This window comes from Musca vetustissima, unplaced genomic scaffold, assembly GCF_032173495.1.
Source record: "Musca vetustissima isolate MV318-11 ecotype Yass unplaced genomic scaffold, APGP_CSIRO_Mvet_v1 utg38044, whole genome shotgun sequence".
NCBI classification, from domain to species: Eukaryota; Metazoa; Arthropoda; class Insecta; order Diptera; family Muscidae; genus Musca; species Musca vetustissima.
The window spans coordinates 7,153-21,141 of NW_026885732.1; the positions used below are offsets into that span (position 1 = coordinate 7,153).

General features: G+C 35.8%; 1 protein-coding gene across 1 annotated transcript in view; it reads left to right on the forward strand.

The window, feature by feature from the left end:
• The first annotated feature begins 3,238 nt into the window (after positions 1–3,238).
• Positions 3,239–13,989, forward strand: part of LOC133332996 (putative polypeptide N-acetylgalactosaminyltransferase 9) — a 55,663-nt gene continuing 44,912 nt past the window's right edge. The window contains exon 1 of the mRNA XM_061541339.1: positions 3,239–3,794. Within this exon, the coding sequence (XP_061397323.1) occupies positions 3,239–3,794 (556 nt within the window). The remainder of the gene's footprint in view (positions 3,795–13,989) is intronic.

A 13,989-nucleotide genomic window follows, 5' to 3' on the forward strand; every position in this document is an offset into this window, starting at 1 on the left:
ATATATTTTTTATGATATTTCCTATGGATAGAAGCGGGTTTCCATGAGGTTTTCTTTTGGAAGTATTTAATTAATAAAATCTACTGATAAATGAGTCCTTTTATAGAAGAAAACATCTATGGTTATAAGATGTCCGGTTCGAAGAGGTCTACATTTAATTGAATATTTGTCTACATTGAGGAGAGGTCTTCTGTGAATATATGGGATATTCTTTAAATACTGGAAGGTTGGAAAAGATATTCTATGGATAGAAGATGTTTTCTTTTGATAGGAATAGTCTTCAATCTAATGGATTGATAAAAATAGAAGATGTCATTTTATAGTTAGAATGATTGTGCCATGTACATAAAATATTTCCTATGAGTAGAATATAACCATTGTGGACTCATAGAACAATGTTTGCGGATCGAAGAGGTCTACGGGGTCTTATGTGAATACGAAGTTCTCTAAAAAAGAAAATATTTATTAAAAATGTCTACGGAGGTATCCTCAGAAACGTCTTTGGCTATGAGATACCATTCAAACTATATGTTTAATTTCTGAAATATTTTCCTTGTGGACTATCCGAGCCAAAATGGCGATCCAAGCAATAGGCTCCGATGTCTTAACACCCTTTTTGTCTTTTAAAATGTAGAAAGACAATGCGAGCTAAAACCTAGATATTTTGATGTTTTTTTTTTCGAAGAACCAATAGGGCCATCAGATCTGAAGACATAAATTTCGACCATCAGGACCATCAGAGCTAAAAAATTAGATTTGTTGACGAATTTGTTTGTAGGGCCTTCAGCCAGAAAATGTAGATTTTTTTTGTGGAGTACAAGCTAATGTCTGAAAACATAGAAGAAGAATTATTTCGAAGGGCCAAAGGATTAAAAAATAAGATTTGCTGCCGAATTTGTTCGGAGGACCATCAGCTTAAAAATGTAAATTTTTAAGTGGACCATACATTTTTTCAATTATTTATTTGTGAGACCATCAACTATGAAAACACATTTTTTCGAATAACCGAGCTCAAATTTGTCCCAAGGACCAGCAGACCATGAAAAGTAGTTTTTTTTATCGAAATTTAACAAAGAATTTGATCAAATTCTTTAAATGGTCTGCTGGGCCTTTGAAGAAGTTCCTCAATCATCAATATGATCTGATGGTCCTTTGAACAAATTTGTCCATAGGGCTCTCCGATCAAATCCGAATGACTATCAGAGCTGATTTTTTTTTTTTTTTTTTAACTTGTTCGATGTTATATCAGAGCTTACGACTAAAAATTTCTAATAAATTGTTCGAAGGACCAACCCAGATAAAAATTTAGATTGAAGAAAATCTTCAACGGGCCATAAAACTTTTCAAAAAGGGTTGTCAAAACTGCAAATGTTGATATCTTTTAAAGAATTGGTTCGAAGGGCTCTAAGAGCTGAAAATATAGATATCTTAAAAAAACTTATTCGAGGATAATCATAAATTAAAATAAGATATTTTTAACGAATTGTTCGAAAAAAAAATGTTCCATGATCTGTAAGAGCGAATAATATCGATTTTTAGGCAGATTTATTTGAAGAATCATCAGAGTTGAAAACGTAGATTTTCTAAAGACTTTGTTCAAAGGACTGTTATAGATGAAAACGTAATATTTTCGAATACTATTTTTTAAGTACCATGGCATCTGATTTTTTGGCGTTTTTTTTTTTTTTTTTGGAAGGACCAGAATTTGCTCGGAAGGCTGTTCTTCAAAGTTAAAAAAGTAGATTTTTTAAGAATTTATTCGCAGTACCCTAAGAGCTAATGGACTATATGAATGCTCAATTAGCTCTGAGGGTACTTTTTTACCTTTTTTGTTTTGAAGGAGATCTTCTTCTAGGAGCATCATTGAATATTCCAATTTATCTGCTTATATTTCTATGATATCTCTTCTATCTATAAATACAATTTTATGTGTATAGAAAACCTCATCTTGTTTTTGACTTCCGTAAAAATCCCATAACTAATAAATCTTTTTATTTTCCTCTTGTCATCCTTTATTTGCCCTTCCACTACAATTATTTCATTGTTCCATCAATTTATTTTCTTCTCCTTGTATTTCGACATTCTAATTAAATCGCTTTTATTCCGCCTTTGTTTATTTACAGACAAGGAGACCAGCAAATGTTCGCGTATTGAAATGCTAGACAGCAACAGCAGAATAGCAAGCAGATAAAGTTACTTTCCCAACAAGTCCCAAGATAGAGGATTTGTTGAAAAGCTATCATTTCAGGGCCAAAACGGGGACATGTTCCTCGGGAGTATTTAAGCAAATGACCCAAAACAATTAGAAGTGAAAAACAATTAAAAAATAAACAAAGCGAAACTAAAACTAAGAGAGGAGATAAGCGCGAGACAGCAGCTGGGACTGACAAAATCGCCCTCCTCTAAATGTCACAACAAAACTAAGCCATTTAAAGCTGGCTGGGAATGGAGATGATAGTACAAAATTGCCAAGCACACAAAAACTAACTGCTTTGAAGGCTAACAAATAAAAAGGAGCACAAAGGACTCAACTCCAATAAAAAGGACAATTCGTTTTTGGAGGATAATAAACGAAATACAGGCACAAAACATTTTTGAGCTCAAAAAGAAACACAACAAAAGGACTATCTGGAGGACGAAGAAGAAGTGCAGAAGTAACAAATCAAAATTCATAAAAGTAACATAGACAAGTTGAAAGCAGATTCGCACAAAAAAGGACACAACAAAAATCCTTGCAAAAAAACAACAACTTCCAAAAACAGGATAACAAACAAAAAACCAGGATATTTCCTTGCCACACTTAAAACAGTGACATATCCTTTGTTGTCACAAAAGTCCTGAGAGAAGAAGAGAAGGAGGAACAGAAGTAGATATCCTCTACAAAACTCATGCAATTCAAGCTGCCAAATGTAATTAAACTACACTCAAGCACAAAAGTATGACACAAATTTAGCATAGCCTGAAATAGAAAACCTAGTTTCATTTAAGACAACAACTGCACAGCAAAAGAAGAATGCAACAAAACAGAATCCAAAAACCCCATTTGCTGCCGCTTTGAAGAAAAAGCTTCCATAACAGAACTGAAGAAAAAAAGAACTGCTACTCTTAGAAAGGCCGACAGACATTTTGTTAATTGCCATTATTTCCAAGCCATTTCCTCCCGCACTTTCTCCCACTTTTATTTTCTCTCAACTTGAAAAACGGAAACAAAACAAACACAACAACAGCAACAACAAACATGGCTTTCATATGGCGGCGACGTTCCACTTCAATTGTAAAAATAATTGCCATTTTGATGGCCATTTGGTTTTTCGTTGCATTCTTCATTTACACCGATGATGCACGCCGTGATCCGACGGCCACCAACAAATGGAATGCCATGAATTTGCCGTGGCAACGTTTTGGTGGTGTGGCCGGCAATGGAGCCGGAGCAGTCGCCGGTTCCGGTTTGGCCAACAACAATCAAGTGGACAACTATGAACGTGATGCTGGCGCATTTGAGGCAGGTGGTGGTTTTGGTGTTGCCAACAATCCCGGCATCGCTGGTGGTGGTGGTGCTGGCGCCAATGTCGACGATGAAGGTGTTGCCGCTGCCGATGTGCCCATTGCCCAACCGGATAACGGCGATTTAATGGCCGCCGGTGCCGATCCAGATGATAATGCCGCCGATATCAATGAAGGTGATGAATCGATATTGAATAATGTCATTGTCCAGCATCCAAATGATAAAGTTTATCATGGAAAATTAATTGCCGGCGGTAGTGGTGGTGATAGGAGTAATCCCAATGATGATGGTAAGTGAAAGGGAAAATATGAAATTGATAGATAAATAAATATTTTTGTTTACAATTGGAACAGGGATATACAAGATAATTTTTTATAGACCTATAGGATCACAGATTTTTTTAAATAACCTCGTAGCTATAAGTTTTGGTTTTTCTGAAGAATTTGTTCGAAGGACCAGTAGATTTGATACCATCAGTGCTGAAAATGTAGACTTTTTGTCGAATTTGTTGAAAGGACTGTGGGAAGTGTGGAGTTTTTTATGATTTTTTTTTCAAACGGTCATTCGAGCTAAAAATTAGATATTTGGCGTGTTCGAAGAACTACCACAGCTGAAAATGTAGATGTGTTTATGAATTTTTTCGAAGGATTTTTTAAATAAATTTTCCGATCGCAGTTTTTATGGTATAAATTGAAATGTTAAAAAAATTACTTCGAAGGATCCATTTAATTTTTTTCCAATAACCATCAGAGCTGAAATAATAATTAATTTAAGATTTTTTTCAAAGGACCATAAGAACAGAAAATTTCGTTTTTTTTATGAATATATTCGAAAGTGCAATCAGAGCTTGAAGTTTAGAGTTTTTTATGATTTTTTGAAATTACTATCACAGCTGAAAATTTAGTTTTTTTTTTGACGAATTTGTGCAAACGACCATCAGTGCTGAAAATTTAGATTTTTTGGTGAATTTGGAGAAATTCGTTTGAAGGATCAACCGGACTAAAAGTGTAGATTTTTTTGAATATTTTCGAAGGACCATCAAAGACGAAAAAATAGATTTCTTTGGCGGAGATTTTTCAGAGGATGATCACAGCTGAAAAGATAGGTTTTTAATTTATTTAAAAATTTAAATTTTTTGAAAAATTCGTGAGGGATCACCTCAGCAGAAAATGTAGATTTTCTGATGAAATTACCCGAAAATTATAGGGTATATTATCAATAGAAATCAACTATGAGAAAAGAAATCTAAAATACCTAAAATCGGGTCACAACCTCTGAATATTCAAAGTGGAGGCCTCAAAAAATCCTAGACATGAAAATGCCCTAACGCCTTGGAGGGTAGGAGGTAGTGGGGCTTGAACATTTTCTTTAAAAATCCTCGCTTCGGAAGCCTGAATAGTATATTTATACCCTACACAACTATGTTGTCAGGGTATTATAGCTTTGTGCAGCCCCAAGTTTGTAACGCCGCGAAATATTGGTCCTAGACCCACCTTTAAGTATACCGATCGTCATATCTCGACTAGCTGAGTCGATCTAGATATGTGTGTCCGTCCGTCTGTCCATTATAATTTGTAAACAAGATACAGGCCACAGTTATGGACCAATCTTCACGAAATTTTGCATGTAGGATGGATCCTGGCCAATGAAGACCCCTATTGAATGAAATGGACCAAAAACTTTATTTTTGTCTGATTTTCTGGTCGCTGCATGGCCCACAATTATAGCCCGAACATCGTGAAATTTTGCATGGAGAAGGGGATCGGGCCAAAGAATAAGCATGCCTGTTTGGAGAAAGATCGGCCAATATTTAGCTGGTCAAATGGACCCTGACTTTTGTGTGAAAAATGACAAAATTTGTATTCTATGGCGTATATATTTACCCCTGAAGGACATATACCCGAGAAGTTGATATTATATCCAAGAGAAGTGGTTGACCTTTATTTACAGGTATCTCCGTATTCGTATATTATTTAGTAACCCATTATCACTCTGGAAAGCGGAACTATAGCGCTGATCGCTTTGAAATGTTCCATGATGTTCCAGTTATGGTCAAGGACACCGCCTATAATTTTCGGTGATGATCAGATAATAATTTTGGAATGAAGTGGACTTAATTTTAATTTTAGAATTTGATAGAAAGAATATCAGAGCAGAAAGTGTAGATATTTTAAGGAGTTTTTTCGTAGGCTTTCTGGAGCTATTCTTTGTACTACCTTCCGGGTCCTATATGTAGAACTCTCTGAAGTTTCTTTAAAAACCTACGCTTGTATAGCTCAGGCTTGAGAATATTTTTTTTAATAATCCAGGGATTTGATGGCTCGGTGTAGGCTTGAAATTAATATTTAAAAATCCACTCCTACAAAGAGTGAGGCTTGAAACCCTCCTTAAAGATATGCTATTAAAGGGTTAGCCTGGGCTTAAAAATACTTTTTTAAAATCCACGTGTTCTTGGATTTTAAAAAAGTAGGCTCAAAAATATTATTTGAAAATCCACGCCCTCTTGGCTCAGTGTAGGTTTCAAAATTTTCTTTAAAAATCCACACCTTCTTGGTTCAGTGTAGGCTTGAAAATATTCTTAAAAAATCCACGCCTTTGATGACTCAATCTGGGTTTGAAAATATTCTTAAAAAATACAAGCCTTTGATAACTCAATCGGTGTTTGAAAATATTCTCAAAAAATCCACGCCTTTAATTACTCAATCTGGGTTTAAAAATACACGCCTTTAATGACTCAATCTGGGTTTGAAAATATTCTTTAAAAATACAAGCCTTTGATGACTCAATCGGTGTTTGAAAATATTCTCAAAAAATCCACGCCTTTGATGACTCAATCTGGGTTTGAAAATATTATAAAAATATCATTTGATGACTCAATCTGTGTTTGAAAATATTCTTTAAAAATTCACGCCTTTGAGGACTCAGTCTGGGCTTGAAAATATTCTTTCAAAATCCACGCTTTTGAGGACTAAATCTGGGTTTGAAAATATTCTTTAAAAATCCACGCATTTGAGGAATCAGTCTGGGCTTGAAACTTGGGGGACACAGTCTAGGCTTGAAAATCTTCTTCAAAAATCCACGCCTTAGAGGATACAGTCTAGGTTTGAAAATATACATTAAAATCCACTCTTTTTAGGACTCATCGCAGGCTTAAAAATATTTTATTAAATAGGACTCTGTGTAGGCTTCAAATTATTCATTTAAAATTCACACCTTCGACAACTCAGTCTAGGCTTCCTGAGGGGTTCGGTCTAGTCTTTTTACTATTAAAAAACCACGTCGGCACAATCTAGGCTCAAAATTGTTTAAAAATTTGGAGGTATCTGCTCAGTGAGGGCTCAGACTGGCTGACATTTTTAAAAATCCACTGCTAATGAAATGAGCTTAATAACTCGTGTTAGTTGACCCGAACGATAGAGTAAAAAATATATATTACGAAAAAATCCTCAGGCCAGAACTTTTTATACCCTCCACCATAAGGTGCAGATTCAAAATACTTCATAATGGTAAATTTTTGGTTTGAAATCTTGACACCAATAGTCTTCATATTTTTATATTGTTCCGTATTATCATAATCAGGCTAGAGAGCGCAAATGTTTCGCCGATCGTTACCAACTTTTGGATTTAGTTTCGGTTATGGCCAAGGATGTTGATCGGTTAATATTTAGGGGTTCAAATGGACCAAAAAAATATTTTAAAGTTCAGTGGGGTGTTATATGGTCGGTATGTCGCAATTCTTCAACAATGGCATCGTCGTATAATTTTAGATTATACAAGAAAAATATGAAATGCAATATGATATCCTGTCCCATGTTTATATTTCCCACTCTCAATTTAAAGTACAACCTCTCAATTAAAAGGAATCACCTTTGTATAACAAAACTGTTACATTTATCATTTCCTCTCAAGAACAATGAAAGAGAGAATAGAGCAATTACCGAACCCTGCCCCCAAAAAATTCAAATCGTTAATTATCGGAAAAATTAATGGTATTTGTTTGTCAGAGTCAATGTCAAGATCAAAGCCACAACCAGTGGAAAACTCAAATCCGGTAAAAAACCGACAGCAACCAAAACATTTTCATGACTAATTAAGTAATTTTCTTCATTGTTATGTTTTATAGTCAGATGTTTCGTCTGTTCGCCTTTGCTTAAAGGCTGAACAGTTTGTGTTTTGTTGTTGTTTGTTCGAAAAGTAAATTATATGACTTTATAAATTATTCGTTAATAAAGAAAAACCACCATGTCAGGCTGGCCTGGTCGGCTGGTCGAGCAGAGGAAAAACCTAATGGCAAAGTAACACCAGTTACCAAGCAAACCAACCAGCGAGCCAACAACAACAACACCAGCCACACTTAACCAACATAAATGCCAGGTAGGAAAAACGAAAAAACGACCAGGGAACTACCACAGAAAAATGGCCCAGGCTTTGATGGTAGCGACGGCGGCAGCAGTGTCGTGTATTGGCGGTCTTGTTTGTAAACCGAGTCTTTTAACCCAGTTTAAAGCAGCAGCAGTGGCTGGCTGGCTGAGTGCGGCATTAAGAAATCACGATCTCCAAGCACCAAGTTGGTGGCAACAGCAAACGCTTTACAACTCGGCATACCACACAAACATTTCATTCATTTTTCGTTGCATATTTTCGAATGATAAATGTTCGAGTGGAAAAACAATGCGAACTGGCTGGCAAGCTTACTGCTTGGCTGACGGGTTGCTTGGGTTTGGTTGGTCATTTTGGCTATGGGTTTTGTAGTTTAACAGTCGATCTATTGCGGCTGAATCTTTCACATTACAGTAAATACTCATAAATCATATGTCAGTCGTGTCGTGTGTGGTGTGGTGGTTGCAAGCAACCAAGCTGGCTGTGCCATGTCATGTTGCAACACTGGCTCATAAGTTTTGCCATGTGCCTTCAATAATCAACACACACATACACTAACTCATTTTCCACAAAAACTATATTGCGATGACATTGGACAAGTTGTCGTTGTGGAGTGTGTTAGTCGAACAAATATTTACGACAAAACAACAAAAGAATCATGTGTGGCGGAGGCTAGGAGTTTGCGAACCCACCGAAAAAAATTATGTCAATTTTTGTTGTTGTTGTTGTTGGTGTTTTCATCCATAAGTCTGTTGGTTAGTCATTTTGGATTGTTGGCTGGCTTTGCCTGATGATTGTTCTATCGAAATGCATGCCTGAATTATTTAAAATGCTGTCATTCGCCGCAGCAATATTAATGACCCCAAAACCGGCCATCGTTTATAAATAAAAATATTTTTGTGAAAATCTGTCAAAAAGAGTTATAAATAGTCAGCCGAATAGTTGTAGTGAATGAAAATCGAATGGTGATTTTAGATTTGGAGGAATGAAGTAGTTTTTTTAGTGCAGTGCCACCCACAATATTTTAATGCTCACACAAAGGAGGCCACAAAACCTGGAGTTTTAAATAATATTTCCTAGTTTCAGACTATCCTCCAAGGTGTGTGTTTATTTTTGAGCCTCAAAGTCGCAATTTTTTATAGAATATTTTCATGACAAAAGGCATGCATTTTTGGAAGAATATTTACAAGCCTAGAGTGAGTCTTACAAAGCGTGATTTTAAAGAATAATCTCAACCCCAGACTAAGCACTACCAGGGAATATTTTTAAGCCTATACTGCCTAGGGAATATTTTTAAGCCTAGACTGATTTATCCAAGGCGCTAAGGTTTTAAACAATATTTTAAGTCTAGCTTAAGTTCATTAAGGCGCGGATTTTTAAAGAATATTTTCAAGCCTGACCGAATTCTCCACGGCGTGGACTTCTAAAGAATATTTTTTAATCTAGACTGAGGCCTTCAATGTGTGGACTTTTTTAGAAAATTTTCAAACCAACGTTGAGCCAAGAAAGCGTGGATTTTTAATGAATATTTTCAAGCCTACACTGAGCCAATAGTGCATGGTTCTAAACAAATATTTCCAAACTAGACTGAATCTCCAAAGAGCAGATTTTTAAATAATATTTTCAACCCATTGGGAAGCAGATTTAAAAAAAAAATATTCAAGCCTAGAATGAAACTCCAAAGCGTGGATTTTTACAGAAAATTTTCAAGCCAGGACTGTGACTCATTTGTGCCTTCATCTGTAGCAGATCTTCACAATGTCTGTCTTTATAAAAACTTTGGTCCTATATGAGGCCTTCTATCAATAGAAGGTCGTATGAATGTTTTCCATTTATAGAATATCCTTAGAGATATACAAGATCTCCAGAAGGTCCTTATCCCGTAGAAGATATTGTATAGAGATCATCTACATAAAATATATGCTGGAAGTGTTCTATCTATGGACAACTTAAAAATGTCTATAGAAGACTTTCGTCAAGATTTCTTTTAGTGTAGAAGTTCTCCTGAGGATATTTTAGACACAGAAGACTTTCTTTAGTGATTTTAGAAGACCTTCAGTAGGTTTTTCATTTGGAATTTCAACCTATGGAAGACATTAGAAGATCTTCTCTATATTGAATTTTTTATGTATTGATCGACCTATAAAAACTTAAAGAAGGTCTATAAGACCTCTATCTCCAGACGAAGGTTCTGGAGCGTTTGACGATCTAAATAACCAATCTGCATAAGGTATACACAATACCTTCATCAATTTTTTCCCTGGCAAAATATTTGTCAGTGCTATTCGTGGGGCACCTCTTACATAACCTGCTGAAAATCTACAAACTCTCGAAAGTAATATGTGGAGAGTTCTTTCTCTGTCGAAGTCCTATATGTATGTAGAAGCTTTGTAGAATGATTTCGCAATGGGTTTCCATCTATAAAGTTTCATTGGAATACATGTACAATGTCTTCCGGCAATATAGGTCCTCTAGAGGGTGATATGGTCTATTTTCTGTAGAAGCCTTGTAGAATGTCTCTACAGGCTCTGCTTTTTATAAACGATTTCTCATAGAAAGCAATTGGAACAAATCTAAAATATCTTCCGGCAATCTATAACCTCTTGATGGTTATCTAGGCCTCTCTCTATATAAGCCCTCTGTAAGGTTCATTAATATATATCTTGTAAAATGCCTGAATTTTGTAAAGGCCTGATATCTATTGGCATACTCCTGAAGCACTTTCTATTCATAGAATTCAATGGAATATATCTACAATGTCTTCCGGTAATATTGAAACGGGCGTGGTATTCTCTCTGTAGGGGTCCTCTTTAAGAACCATTTACCTAAAGAAGCCTTGTGGAATGCCTCAGGACTATCCTCTATCTATGACCGACTTTTGAAGAAGTTTCTGTCCATAGAATATGGGTTCAGGGTCCATCAATGTAGAAATGCCCCTAAAAGGTCTGCTATCTATGCACGGGATATGTATCCATAGCAGGATTCTATCGATTAAAGGCAATTGGAACAAATCACAATTTGTTCCGACAATATAGAACATGATATGTTCGTCCGTTTATGGGAGCCTTGTATAATGCCTTTAAAGGGCCTGCTTTTTATGATTGACTTATGATTGTGTTGCTATCCATAGAAAGCTAAATATACAATCTTTCTTCTTTAGTGTCTACATATTTGCAGCAGCCCTGTAGACTGCCTCTAAGGAGCTTGTAATCTATGGAAGGACTTCCATCTATGAAATACCTTCATATCCCCACAAGGCAATTGAAACGTCGGTTGTCCATTGAAACCCCTCTATAATGTCTTTAATCTTTGATATATCCTTGCAAGGTCTCCTATTTAAATATATTTTATTAAAACTCGTCCATATCTGCAATTATCTTCACAATTTATTCAACAACACCTTAATTCATTGAAGACACACACACACACCTACACTCTCACACACTTTCATACCCATTGTAAATCAACAAATTATCTGATGGGAAAAATCTCTTCTCCAAGACTTTATACACTTCGTCTGGTTTTTTGTTCGTCTTCTACGATTTTCAAGGATTTTCTCAAAGGCCATAATAAAATTTACTTTATTTCTTAGTTTCTCACAATCCTTTTTGTGAAATTACAAATCCACTTTAGATAAGCGCGTAGAGCTTTGTTATGGTTTTTAGTAACGCTCTACGAAGAAGAAGATGGTGATACGCAACGAACGAATGGACGAGCGAATGAAATAAAAATTAACATCCTTTTTTTCAAACCGAAGATATCTACGGCGGTAATCTCTGACCTTATTCAAGACAAAGTTACAACCGAGAGCTCATTGTGTTTTATTTTTTTGTTGGGGTGATATCAAGTAAATCATTTGCCAGGGAATAAAAAAAGACATAACGAAGACCCAACAGCAGAAAAAAATGAAAATTAAGAAAAACGAACCGAAATAAAACAATCAGTAAGTCCAAAGGGAAAATAATCACAACGTCAGGACTGTCTGCATAAAAACTGGAAAAAAAGAAGTGGAAGAACAAAAAACAAAACAAATCATGATACTAAAAAAACAAAGCATATTAATTGTAACTTTTGATAAGCAGAAAATTGCAAACAACACGAATCAGGAATTTCAACAACTCAAAAGGAGATAGGAGACCAGCACAAGAAAAAAAAAAGAACACCAGCTACAAACATCCTACACGACCACCAGCACCTCAAAGAGCCAGGCAAAAGAAAACAAAAACCAAACAAAACGTTTCAACAAAACATGCCCTCCATTTCAATTGGGCTGCTAGACTCTGAAACTTCACACTGTATAGCCAATGTGGAGTCCCAGCAAATTCTGCAGGTCTGTCTTTAGGCCGGTAAACAAATCATGAGAAGCCCAAAATATCAAGTTCACGATGGCACTCATGAAGGAGTTGCAGTACCCAAAAAAAAAATCCTCGTTTTGTTTTTGCCATTACAACAAAATCAATCTAGCTCTAGCCAGCCACCATGGCTTTAAACTATGAAATCAGTTTAATGATCTGGAGGCTATAAGCCATAAAATCATTATCGCCGATAAATTGTAAAAAATGTTTAAAATTAACAACTAAACAATGCACGAATGTGTATATCTATCTCTGGCCTAAAGGCCACCAGAAATAACAACACCAACAACTACAACAGCAAAAGGACACAATGGCATTGGACATTGGCAAAAAGGGCCAAAAGCTATAACAACTGACTGTTTTGCTTTGTAGCCAAAGAACAACAACAAAAAACAAAGTTCAAAAACTACAACTAGTGAATCATTTACAAATGCCAAGGCAGGGATGGCCTAACTTTATGTTAACAAGGTCGTTGGGGTAACCAAAGAAGTCTTAGGGTCTTCAGAGGAAAGTGATAACAAAAAAAGAGATTACTGTTGACATTGACGTTGGGCGCCAAAAATATATGAACTTTTTAAATAGTCCTTTCCCTGTAGAATCACTCAATGGGGTTCATGTATACATATCTGTGGCCTAGAGGCTGTGACTTAAGAGGAAAATGATAACAAATGGTGACATTGACGTTGGGCGCCATTTTAATTTATATGTTGAATTCCAAAGATCATTGTATATAAGAACTTCTTCGATGGTCCTCTTCCTTGATTAGCCCTCAATAGGGTTCATGTATATATATCAAGAATGTGTATCTCTTTCTGACCTAGAGGCTGTGACTTTAGAGGAAAATTATAACAAACTGTAAAAAATTCATAAGTGTTGACATTGACGTTGGGCGCCATTTTAAGTTATATTCTAAATTTCAAAGATCTTTGTATTTTGGACCTTACGAAGATTTCCTACATAAGGTCGACTAAAGATAAAAGTCCTTTCGAAGGTCTGCTGGAAATCTACAATGACTTCTGGTAGTGTAGGAACTTTAGCAGTTTAGAGTTCTTTCTATGTCGAAGTTCAATATAGCGTCCTATCAAAAAGTATTGTAGAACGGACAATTTCTTAAAGTGTTTCTATCTATAATGGCGATTGGACTAAATCTACAATTTCTATAACTTCTAGAGGGAGGACAGTATAGAACCTCTAAAGGGTAAACTTCTGTAGATGCCTTGTTGAATGCCTCTAGAAGGTCTGATTTGTATAAACGATTTCTGGATAAGTTTTTACCCATAGAAGGTAATTTGAAAAAAAAATTTACAATATCTTCCGGCAATATAGAACTTTCAGATGGTTATCTAGGTCTGTTTCTATATTTGTTAACTTCTAAGATGGTCCTCTGCCCGCGGAAGGCCTCAATAGGGTTCATTTATTATGAAGGCCTAGAGGCTGTGGCTTTAGAGGAAATTGATAACAAAAAAATGGCATTGGCGTTGGGCGCCATCTTTCTACATAAGGTCGACTAAACGTGAAAGTCCTTTCAAAAGTTTGCTGGAAATATACAATGTCTTATGGTAGTATAGATTCTATAGCAAGTGATATATTGAGAGTCCTTTCTCTTTCGAAGTTCTATATAGGGTCCTGATAATATGTAGAAGTCCTATGGAATGACACGATTGACGAAGGATTTCTATTTATATGACGATTGGTATAAATCTACAATTTCTTCGGGCAACATCGAACTTCTAGAGGGTAAGAAGGCAA